The following is a 12,382-nucleotide window of genomic DNA, read 5'->3' as shown; positions in this document are numbered from 1 at the left end:
CTAAAGACATACCAGTGATGGAGTGGGGAGGAGAATGTTTGTTGCCATTTATAAATGGCAGAAATGCATAGTAGCTCTCTGGATCAACTGGAAATTATGTAGATCCATGACACACTGTCAGAATGCTGCAGCTCTTCATCTGACTTTGATTCTTATACTTGCCACAGACATTGAGCATTTTATTTGAGGGATAATCTGTATCCTTTCCAGACATATGACACTTGAATATTGAATATATTTGATGCAAACTTGCAAGTGATTCTGCTGTGGCTAATTAAAACTTGCCTTGTAACTTAGCTCACTTAATAGAGCTCTTTATAGACTAAAGATACAAGGAAATGGGTTTTTAATTAAAGTGAAGTCACTATGACTGTATAGTCAACAAACAGGATCAAGTGAAGAGCTCTGTTAATTCCTGATTCTCATATGAAGTTTTAAATTAATTAAATCACTTGTCTTTGTGGTTTATTGCTATGCAATAGACTGCTCCCTGGAATGAGTCAGTGATACAAAAGGGGCCAGTCACCTCCCAAAGGTGTTCTCAGTGACAGATCAGTACAGCAAGCTGTCCTTTTTTTTCTGGAATATATTAAATCCAGTTCATGGGTTCCTGAAAGGGGCCCTGTTAATTCAGCTGTACTGTGTACCCAAAAGTCGTGTTTGGTCTGCTGACCAGATCACTCCTCTGTCCCTCCTTAAAACTCTTTGCACATGCACCCAGCACTGTGTGTTCCTGGTTTCCTGTTATCCCAAGGATGCAAGCCAGTGTTAAATCTGCTTGTCAATCCGAAGTGGCCTGGTTGCTTTGTTGCTACAGTGCAAATGTAGCCTACCCTTGAAACTGAAAGCCTTAAAGCTGAATTAAGCTTGAGTCTTTGTGTCTTTGAACAATAAAGCAATACTGTACTATATATATATATAAAGGGATTTTATGAGATTGATGTGTAGCATTTACTGTTTTTTGAATCTACATAAATATATCCATAGCCTAAGGGTAAAAGAAATAAATTAGACCTGTTGCAATTACAGCATTGTAATTATCTGCTTTGGCATAACAGATTAAAAAAAAAAAAGGAAGGAAAAGTAATGCTTGAATTCAAGCATCCTGAGTAGTGAAATGTAACACATCTATACAATTTTGTCTTTGCTTTATATGGCTAAATGAAAAATACTGTGACTTCTTAATGGAATCTAGGATTGTAACTGCTTCAGTGATAGGATTATTGTATGGTTTCTGCATGGGATGGTTGTTTAGTTACTCAACTATGTGGTAATTAAGCAATTATTTAACATGAAATATCGCACCTTGGCCTGAGAAGACCCCTGCACAGAAACCACTAGAGGCTGGGAGAGCAGTGCTGATGGCTTTTGACATTGTGCTTCCCCACTTCTTACACCCTTCCACAGGCACTTGTTGGCCATTGCTGCATTGGGACAGGACACTCAGCTGGTCAGCAGCTGCCTGATCTCTTGTGGCTGTGGAATGTGTTAAAATTCTTTCACCTGTAATCTTACCACTGAATGTTGTGTGCTGTAGGTGTCTAGCATTTGAGCAGTGTGCAATGTGTGCTCAGTCAAACCTGTGTTAAAACTTGTTTTTGACTGAAAGTATGGCCTTTTTTACCCCAGTATAGATGTTTGAAAATGATAGCTTTGTAATGTTGATACAGGAATTGATGTAAAGAAAAATCTTCCTGGTTACTGTATCTGAGTTAAGGAAATACCTGTCAAGCTTAAAAGTAATTTTCTTTTAGGAAATTTTCTTTAGGCAAAAAAAGATGATTTTTAGTATGTGGGAAGGTTTTGTAAGATAGAGCAGGCCTGTATATCTTGCTGCTTTAATTGCTGTTTTGTTTAGTTTGGACTAATATGAAGTGGCTGCGTAGGGATGTTTTGGGTTGGGTTCGCCCATGATCTGAAGTGCTTCCATTAGAAGTTGTGATAGTTATGCTGCAATGTCTAAACAGTGTCTGTTTAAACTAAATAATCATATGACTTACATTCTAGCTTGCCTATTGTGTTGTACAGTTCCTGGAAAAAGATACAACCTTAACAGAGCCTGTAAGTGTTTTTCAGTTTAATTTTTTTTCTATTTTTAATTTCAATTACATATTTCAGTGTAACTTGTTTGAATTGTATAGCAGTGCTGTCTGTGCTATCCTGATTAAAGATCCAAAGGTGAGGTTTTCTTGGGGGGAAAAAATTAAATCTAGAACAGTTGTTAAGAAAGTTCTGGGTCTGGAAGGGCAGTTCTCTTAACCTGTGGCCAAGATATTAGTGGCTCAAACTTTTATTTAATTCTGTGCTCTATCATACAAATTACTGAGCTTGTCACAACTGTATTCTCTCCTCATAAGAACTAAAATTTCAAGGGTTTTGGTATTGATTGCTTGTGCTTAGCCACTGCATGAAGTAGTAATGTTTTAGGGAATAAACAATCCCAAAACAGAAGTTGAAAAGAATAACAACACTTTATTTAGACAGAACTCTAAAATTCCAAAGGCGCTGTTCCTGCTCTGTCTCTTCAGTTCCTGGGGTGCCTCTTGGCAGTCAGAATACAGGTGCTTCAGGCATCAGTGGCTTTTGCCAGACAGTCTCCCATAATACATATTGACAGCTCAGCTAAAAAGGGTTTTGCAGTGCTTCGTGCAAGGGCTTTGGCAGGGCCCGTAAAAAAGAACAGAGGCCCAGGGCAGTGCAGCAGCTCGTGGGAACACAGGATGATGTCAGGCCAGCTACAGCAGAAACTGGTTTTAGTTGGACAATCAACAATATTTTCCCTAGGAGTATGCTGGTTTTAAGTACTTTATCTTTTTTTGTGACAGAAAAATGAAGAGCTTATGCAAATTCTATTTCTTTTTCTATAAAGAATAAAAGATAAAGAGCTTTGGGAAAGCACCATTGATCTTCACTGGTCTTTCAGTAGAAGCTTGTTTTCTGCACAGGCACTTCAGTACTGATGTTCCCCATCAGCTGACAAGTTATTCTGTAGGTGGTGGAAGGTGTCTAGCAATTTGCTTTGTGTGCTTGAAAGTATCTTTTTCCCCCTGTGCTGCAGTGTTCCCAGCTACACTGGTCAATTAGCTTATTTTGTGGGATAGGGTGAGGAGAAAGGACTTGCATAACCCACATTCCTTAAGCCAAGCGATAAAACAACCCAGGCATTCTGACAGTTAAAGTTGATATGTGAGCAGAAAGTGTGTAGTATTACATAAAAACCTGCAGGAGTGAATGAAGTGACAACGTGACAAAGTCAGAACTTGCTGACATGAATTTACACAAGTGTGATGCAAGATCCAAACCCAGACTTTGAAGTGAAGAAGGTAGGGCTTTGAAGTAGGAGTGCCATCGTGCAATTCTGAGGTTTGTCTGGACTGTGGTATTTACAGTTCTGGTTGCTTCTTAATCAGTAAAGGAGAATTTAGAATGGAGAAGATGTGAGAATTCACTGCAGAGTCACTGCCTGTGTTTGCTTTGGTCATTACTCTGAGTGCACAGTAAAACTTGCTTTGTAGAGAAGTTAAAGTTAATAAGATGATAAGAAGTAAAGCTTTAAGAAACTTTCTGAAGTGCTTGAAAAGTAAATGTTAAAATTTGGGGCGACTGATGAGATAGCATCGGAAATTTTTCTTGGCTTTAGGTCAAGTAATATTTTAAGAACTCCATCAGAAGGCTGTCTTCATGCATACCTTACTGTTATTTTTCTGGCAGGAATTGTCACTCAGGGTCAATTTAGAGGACATTCAATCTGAGCTCTTGTAGCTATGGTAGTCTGCCTCAGGTCAGTGCTGATGTTTGCAGAGCTGACAAGAAGAGTTTGTTACCTAACCCTGCTAAGTGCAATGGCCTTTACATTGAAGAAATCAGGCTAAACGTGCAGTCCTTGTAGGTGGGACAAGTTTTCTAGCAGGTGCCTACTGTTGTAAGTCACTTTATGGGAATTTTGTAGCTCAAGGAAGAATATTAATCTTAAGCCTTTTGTGTAGTAAGAGCAACAGGATTTCAGATCTGCATTTATATTGACTACTTCTTTGAATAAAATCTATAAACATAGATGTGCATTTATCAGCTTTTTGATATGAAAGCATAGTCAAGCTGGAAACTGATATTCCAGCAAGGAGGAGCGAGGAATCTTCTTGAGCTGTACGCTGTTAAACTCAAACTTGTTATTTCTTTATCAAGTTGAGAATATGAGTCTCTGTAGCAAAGTATACTCAGACATTCTAGGAGTAACATGTGCTGGAAAGTGGACTTTTCTAGAAAACTCAGTTTTGTGTTCTTGAGGCCAGTAAATTTGTGTTCCAGTTAGGGGTGTATGGTAGGTTCTCACACTTTTTGTTGGCAAATGTGCTTGTCTGAAGTTTTTTTGGCTTACTTGCATTGCTCTGAGGGAAGGGAGGCTGTCAGTGGAATGAGCTATTATGCCTGGAAAAGTATGGGTTTGTTCTGCAGAATTATGAAATCTCGATAGTATATAACAGTCATTCAGTTATAGGGTAATTAACAGAAAACAGGCCTAGATTGAAAGAGGTTTTACATACACAAATTTAAATTACTAATCTAGCGAAACAAATGTAATTAATTTATGCCAGTCTGACTCCTTGGAGGAGAAGCAAGCGAGCGAAGGACTGCCTGATCTGGTAACTGCAGTGAAATGGGGGAAGTGAAAACTTCTCCCCCCTCACTGTGCCACCTGCCCCAGCTCTTCTGCTCCATCCATGGAGCAGTGGGGAGGCCAGGTCAGTGCCTGCCTCCAGGGAGGGAGCTCTGGCTCTGTGGGCCAGAGGGCAAAGGTGTCACCTGTGTGGGCTGACCCTGGGCCTCCCGCTCCTTCATCAGTGTCAGATGCTGGTGTTAATATTTCAGTTGTCTGCATCTTCCAGCCAGCTGGGTGGAACTGTATGGTCAAGGCTTTGTGAGGAAACTGTTCTTTCCTTGTAACTTGCTCTGGTTTTGTGGATTTGAGCATAGAACTTTACCAGCTGCCTGAGGCTTCTGCATTTGCTCAGTGTCATTTGAAGCGACAGTCAGTTGTGTAGTAGCGGGATGTGTGAGTGTCCTAGGATAAAGACTCGTGGGCACTTAAAGTCATACTAACTTTTTCTTCTGGAAAGCCACTTTTGGTAGTACATGTAGTTGTGAGTAAAACGGCCAGCTGGAAAGCCAAAGGAATTCAACATGACAAAAAGCAAATATGGAAGGTATTCAAACAGTTGAATAAGTTTTCCCTTTGGATATGATCAATTAGGTGCTGTTATATCATAAAAATACAGGTCTTTTTCTAGGAATGAAAGCTCCGAGAATATTTTTGCTTGTGAAACATAGCTACAGCTTTTTTTTTTTTTTTCAAGCCAACATTAATTTTGTAATTTAGATGCCACATGAGATGTTTTCTTTCTAGGAAAAATGCCTCCAGCCTTTCTTTGTTGTGTTCTCCTCATTCCTCTTGGGCTCTGTACTTTCCAATTAATTTTCCCGAAGATTTTTTTTTTTCTGGTCTTGTGTAAGGTAGTATAGATACTGGAATATATTTTCCCTGCAAGTTCACATCTTTCTTACTTTAGTTTCCAGTCTAACATTTCATATTCTAGAAAAGGAAGAGTTGGAGGCCATGGCTCCTCTGTAGAACCTTGTTTGTGCAAGGCAGCATATAGCGCTTCCTCTCAGGCTCCAAACCTTTGGTGCCAAGGCAGGTGTTCCCCAAAGGATGGATGAGTAGAAGACAAAAACACGTTCTGTGAAATTTAGCTACAGGGGGGTTAACTTCATATTGTGATGCTTTGATGTGATCAGCATCCTATCAGTTAATGTATGTACTGGGTTGGGAGTGGAGTGTGAACAGATAATTGCAGACATGTGAAGTGATGAGGATCTAAATTATTAGAATAACCTAAACAAGATAAAGTATTTAAATGAGTTTATTTTCAGTGGAACTGCATTTGGCTGTATTCAGTTTTCACTGAACCTCTAGATAAGGAAAAGCAAATGAGTGCTTTTTTTTATCTTATCAAGTGTGTAATAGAAACTTGTTCTGCTTTAACTTGCTTGTATTTTTCATATAGGTAATCAGAGGACTGCTCAAGTTTTGGCCCAAAACATGCAGTCAGAAAGAGGTTGGTTTTGTCTCTCATTTCTGGTGTCTGCTGTGAAGTAGAATGGCGTGGGGCAGGTTCACAAACCTTCCCTCTGCTGTGCTCAAGAGATTTTGCAGAAAACTTGGATTTCTTGAAGCCTCTTGAGGCACTCAGCTTTGTCATGTGACTTAGTGCAATTGTTTTGTATGTCTCTCTTCTCACTATTTTAAAACCATATTCAAAGTTGCATTCTCATTAAGATATTGTATAAAGAAACAATCTTCTGAGGTGAGCAGTATTTTAGTAGATATAGACCAGGTTGAAAATAGTCATCTGCAATGTGACACGTTTGAGATATTGAGCAAGTGTCTGGTAAATAAACATACTTTCTTTTTTTGTAGCAGGCAAGTAATTTTAAATGGTCTTGGGAAATTTTCTTTTCCTGGTTTCTCCTGTGTAGTTAAAAGGAGTTTAAAAACCAGGAGTTTAATTTCTGCTACCAGATTCCATCCCTGACAGCTCTTTTAAAAGCGGGATCCCTTAACGCTGTTGTCCCTGGTTTTTTGAGTGGTGTTAAATTTTTCTGTGCCACCCACCCAGCGTTCTGCTGGTTGCAGTTTTATATGGGAATTAACTATTTATCACTTCAAAACTTACTTTGGAGATCTTGCATAATTGTAATCTCTGCAGCCATTCTTGAAATAAAGTGCAGAAGCAGTTTGAAGTATTCAGAGTGTTTACACAAAAGAAGCCCAAGAGGAGAGCTGTATCCTGGTAGCTGAAATGGATGATTGACTTCTTTTAGGCTGCAAAAACCCTGTGGATGTCTAATGTATTGTAATTATACACAGTGTTCTTTGCAGGGTTCATGACTAATGTATAAGCTGTATTTTGTTTCTGTTTACAATGGCGATACAGAACATTCTCATCCTCTTTTTTATATAAACAGGTAATGTTTTTAGGTGAAATTGAAGAAATCTTAGATGTAATAGAACCGTCACAATTCAAAAAAATAGAAGAGCCTTTATTTAAGCAAATATCCAGGAGTGTGTCAAGTTCACATTTTCAGGTAAATAAAAAAAAAGTGTAACCCCCCCCCCAACCTTGCAATAACTTTTTATGGTTGTTGACCCCTAAACTTTGTGTTTCAGGTTGCAGAAAGAGCTTTGTACTTCTGGAATAATGAATATATTCTTAGCCTGATTGAAGAGAACATTGATAAAATTTTACCAATTATGTTTGGCAGTTTGTACAAGATCTCCAAAGAACACTGGAATCCGTATGTAGTGTTTACCTTTATCTATAAAAACAAACTGTCCACTGTTTCAGGTTTGGATTGTGAGCTTGACAGATGAATGCCACTGTCAGCTATATTGTGCTTTCACTGTTCTGCATTGTTACGATGGAGACCTGGAATTTATTTAAAAAGTATGAGGAAATTGGATGATGGTCTTTATATTGTAATCACACTTGATCTTATGTGTTAGTTCAAAATGCAGATTAATGCTCCTTAGACCAAAACCATTTCCAAGGGTTGCTTCTGCTACATTTATGTTTTACTGTCCTTTACTACTTTAAGATGAATAAAATTCTGGGTCTTAATAAGTAGTTATTGCTGCCCAGTGAGATAAGAAGGGGAAAAGATATTCTCAGAGAAGAGTAATGCCTACCAGTATAATGAATGGTAGGACTGAAAAATGAGTGACTACTTCATATTATATTTAATGCCACAAGTTAAATATTAGTATTTTTATATCATACTTGAAAGATATTGAAATACTGAAAAGCAAAGTGTGCTGGTGCCAGCACCCTGAATTGAGTTGCAAGTCTGTGCAGAATGTGAAGCTTGTGCAGGCAAAAGCCAGGGTGAGCAGGAGCCTCCCATGTAGGCTGGAGTAAATCAGATGTCCTGGAGTAAATCAGATGTCCTGTTTTAAGCCCTTGGAGGCTTTGAAATTATTCTGAATTTATCTAGATGGTGTGTCTAGTTGTAAATCTAGTAGCTGAGACTGAATATAAATTTTGGGGAAGTAGTTCTTTGAATATCAAGATACTTGGGACCTCAACAAATTTGGAGGATATTCCTCTTTCTCTATCTGTAGACAGAAGTTGATCTTTATGAAGGAAGTAAAAGACACAGGATAATTGCATACCTTGAGGACAAGGAGGTTTGAGGAATAAAGTCTAAGCCTTTGGTTTTAGTCTGTTCTGGAGGGCAGCAAAACATGCTTATATCCATCTGGCTGATATGGACTTAACCACATACTCAAAATCAAGCTTTTCCTCTCAGAAAACCAAAACTCTGAATAAGCTTTTGACTTCAAACCACATGAAAGCAAGGGTACAAAAACAGAGAAAAATTAAAGGTGTGTAAACAGGCAAAGCATACTGTGTGTTCTGAATGAGTGCAAGGCTCTGATGAACAGCTGGGAGATTTCCTAGTACCACAATGGACAGAGTGTACTGAAAAAGCAAACCTGGTCCTTTGGTTACTTCCTTATTTTTTTTTTTCTACTCATTTTTCAAGCTCACAGGGCTGCAGCCTTGCAGTCAGTGGGGAACTACTAGTGAGGGAAAAGAGGGGGAAGACAGTTTACCTACTTTTTGATTAGTGATAAGCTTAATGACAGGTACCTTTTTGTGTTTCATTTTGTTGCTATTTTTGTATTTCTCTGTGTAACTAAGAGTGGTTTTAAAGGAGATAAACAACACAGTGTTTAAGATAGTTTATTGAAGTACGAATGCTATCACAAAAAGAAGGGTGATACCTCATGTGGAAATAAGGTCAGCCAAGTAACACACAGACAGCCAGTGTTGCTCACGCAGCTCTTGAGTTTCTTAAAGAAAATAAGATACCCCAAACCATTATCTGATGTTCTCAATTCAGTTCTCTAATGGGGCATGTGCAGCAGCACTGCCTGCTGCCCAGAAATGCTGCTGGGAAAGCTTTGTGTGGTTGTGCTAAACCACAGTCTTGTGGCTCCTCTGTTGCCTTCTTGAAGCTATTAGCCAGAAGTTTTATTTTTCTAGACTCTCATATTTCATCACTCAAATATTACAAAGTTGTTGTTAAAACTTGGTTTATTAAAGGTTAACATAATTGAATGGCTTTTAGAGTACAGCCACAGCATGAATAATTGTATCTTGTGCATATTACAGAAGTCAGGAATTTAAAGTTAAATAGCTATTTCAAAAAATGTTTAACTATACTATAATTTCCTCTGTAAATTAAAGAAATGAAAAGGATTTTGTTTCAGAAACTCACTGACCTTCCAGTCGTATCTTGAATAAGAAACTCAGAGTCCAAAAAAGAAATCAAATGTTTGTTTAGTGAAGTTAATTTTGTCACTGAGTAACTCTAATGGCTGTGCTGCTTCTGTTTTAGAACCATTGTGGCACTGGTGTACAATGTGCTGAAAACCCTGATGGAAATGAATGGCAAGCTTTTTGATGAACTCACAAGTTCATACAAAGCAGAAAGGCAAAGGTACTGGTTCTTTTTTCAAATGCCCATTGCAGATTGTATATCGAAGATGTAATTTCAGGTGTTACTTTGCTGTTGTGCCTGTGGGGTTCTGTAGTGGAACTGCTCATGAGATGTTTGCTGTGGGATGTCCCTTGTGTGAAGCTCCCATATGCAGTGATGTGGTGGAAGCTGAAGGCCCAGGAGGTGGCAAGAAGTCCCCAGCTCCCTGTCCTGCCTGTGCAGGGAGCACATGCTCTCCTGTGTGGTGAAACTGGGCTCAGCTGCTGCTGGCTCTGCTGCCTCAGGGGTGTCTGAAGACAGCTGAGCTGGAGAATGCTTCATAGCTCAGCAAAAACATCTCTTACCCTACTAACCTACTGAGCAGCACTGCTGGAGTAAGGGAGGCAGGGTGTAGGTTATCCTTGGCCAGCTGAGACCATGTGCCAAGTCTCCTTTCAGTAGCTGTGCTCTTCTCCCCTCATAATGCTTAGTCCCTTATTTTGTTTGCATGTGATAAAGAAGCTTCTTAGAACTGCAGCTGTCTGTGCAAGGCCACACTACAGCAATTGTCTGGGTTTGCTGGAGCAAAGCTACAGTTTCACCACTAACCATTACTGATTTGTACACTCACTTTTTAATTGAGGAAACTGTAACTGCCTCTAAAAATAGCTTTGGAGAAAAACTTACAAGAGAAATTAGTAGACGTAAGTCTCAGTTAAGTTACTGCCTTTCCAGATTGCACTTAAAACACATCTGAAATTGATCCTTCACTCTTTTCTACAGAGAGAAAAAGAAGGAATTGGAACGTGAAGAGTTGTGGAGAAGGCTAGAGGAGTTAAAGCTTAAGAAGGCGATGGCAGAAAAGCAGACTCACAACGTGCTCAATGCACATAATACAAGTGCCAAATAAAAGAAATGACCACCTCTACTCGGCAGACATTCTTTTTTGTACCCTTTTGAAATATATAAGGATTTGCAAAAGAAACCTCATCAGTATAAAAGAAACAGCCAATTTTTTTCTCTGGCAAATGTAAGGATTTGAATTTAAATACAGCAGTTAAGTGATGTCATTATCACAACATATTGTAAATTTGTCTAATTATTGATAGACTGTCACTTCCAGCGTTTCATAGAACTGAATTATCATCCTTAATGAGTGAAATAATTATGGGAGTGGTGAGAATTATGACTTGAATTTTTGATTGTGTTGCACATAGGTGGTATAGTTTGCTATGTACACATTTTTCTTTGTTTTGTATGTGCTTTTCACATTGCTGCATACTTTGGTTAAGATGATAGAAAAGGCTTCTAGTTGTGCTGTATTTTCTCAAATAAAACCAAGGTACGTTACCAGTAACTTGAGATACTCAATATGTGCCCCTTACAGCATTGAAAGGAACTGGGATACAGTGCTGTCCTTGAATTCCTGATTGGAGTCAGATTTAGATTTATATAATGCTCACATAGAAGGAGGCAAGGTAGGGAGAGAGTCAGCTGCAACAGGTTGGGGTGGCCAGTGCCTCTACCCCATTCTTGCTGTCTTGGTCCTGGGCTAGTTAGGGATTTCCTCCTGCTACAGCTGAGGATGGAGCTTCCTCTAGAGAGCCCATCAATGATGCTCCTCATCAGCCCAAGGACCCTGCAGAATAGTGCAGGTCTCTCTCACAGACTATCTTGGATGTTTCTGTGTTAGTTTTAGCATCTCATGGACTGAAGAAGAGACCAAAATTGGCATTATTTTTTTTTAATAGTAAAGAGGAAAGTGAATGTCAAGAAATAGTTCCTTGTTTTCTTTAAAGAAAATGCAGTCTGTTTCTTAAAGGTGGAAAGCTGACAGTAGAAGTCTTGTCTGTTTACTTGATCAAGTATTTTTCACATCTTTTATCAGAGTACCATTCCAATCTCTTAAATTGCAGTTGTGTGGAAAAATTTTGTAATGAAAGATCTTTGGGGAATTGAGCAGCGTTCAATAAAGTCTTTATGTTTGTATTTAGTGCGGTACCTCACATCTTTGTGTTTGTGAAGACCAGGAGAATTAGTATGACTGTTATGAATAACCTTTTTTAAGTGCTCAAGTCTCTGACTAACCTGTGGCTTTTCACTGAGTGGCAAAAGTGTTGGAGGCACAGGCTGCTGGGGTTTGTTTTTGGTGAGTAGGGTGGAAGGCTTGGCTCTGCTCCCTGGTGGTGAGAACAGCTGAGGCAGGTGTCCTGGGCTTCCCTTCCCTTCTGTGTGGCTGGTTTACTGACACTATTCAAGGAGTTTCCGGGGGGCTGGGAAAGTCTTTGCTACACTGTTTGAGTCGACTTCATTACACTTTTATTGTTGCTTCATTTTTGCTTCTTAAGTAATTGTTTCACAGAGGATATGGGACTAGCAGTACCTGAAGGGGTTTACGCTTCCAACATCTCTGTCAGATCGAAACTAATTAATTGCTACTTTCTAACTGTCAGTTTTATATAAAAGGGTAGACCCTGCCATGGTAGCTAGCTGCCCAAAATTTGGGGGGAGGAGGAATCCTTTACCTTTCACAGTGCTTCTTGAAGGGAGAGGACCATCACACAGGCACAGCTCACCTCAGTTTAGTGCTTTAGTGCCTTTTTGCACTTAGAAGAATAAACCCCTAAATTTGTGACTCAAAATATTTTCAGCTGTCCTGCAGCCTAAAGGTAATTATATAAATGTTGGGGAACTGAACACCTTGCGGTGATACAAGGACCAAATCACTGACATTTGCAATTGTTACAAGTTGTTCAAAAAGGTACTTAAGTTTGTCCCTATTTGTAATACAAAAACAACACAGTAGCTGTAAGAGGCCTTTCCAAATTGTGCAACCCTTGCA

General features: G+C 39.2%; 1 protein-coding gene across 1 annotated transcript in view; it reads left to right on the top strand.

The window, feature by feature from the left end:
* The window catches only part of PPP2R5A (protein phosphatase 2 regulatory subunit B'alpha), a 44,372-nt gene extending 32,843 nt beyond the window's left edge, over positions 1–11,529 (top strand). Inside the window, exons 8-13 of the mRNA XM_027641585.1 lie at positions 2,008–2,061; positions 6,063–6,113; positions 7,024–7,143; positions 7,226–7,353; positions 9,460–9,561; positions 10,324–11,529. Coding sequence (XP_027497386.1) covers positions 2,008–2,061; positions 6,063–6,113; positions 7,024–7,143; positions 7,226–7,353; positions 9,460–9,561; positions 10,324–10,450 — 582 coding nt within the window. The 3' untranslated portion in view covers positions 10,451–11,529. The remainder of the gene's footprint in view (positions 1–2,007; positions 2,062–6,062; positions 6,114–7,023; positions 7,144–7,225; positions 7,354–9,459; positions 9,562–10,323) is intronic.
* The last annotated feature ends 853 nt before the right edge of the window (positions 11,530–12,382 follow it).

Source organism: Corapipo altera, unplaced genomic scaffold (assembly GCF_003945725.1).
Source record: "Corapipo altera isolate COAL_440 unplaced genomic scaffold, ASM394572v1 48b, whole genome shotgun sequence".
In the NCBI taxonomy this organism is placed as follows: domain Eukaryota; kingdom Metazoa; phylum Chordata; class Aves; order Passeriformes; family Pipridae; genus Corapipo; species Corapipo altera.
This window is presented reverse-complemented; position numbering and strand designations above follow the sequence as displayed.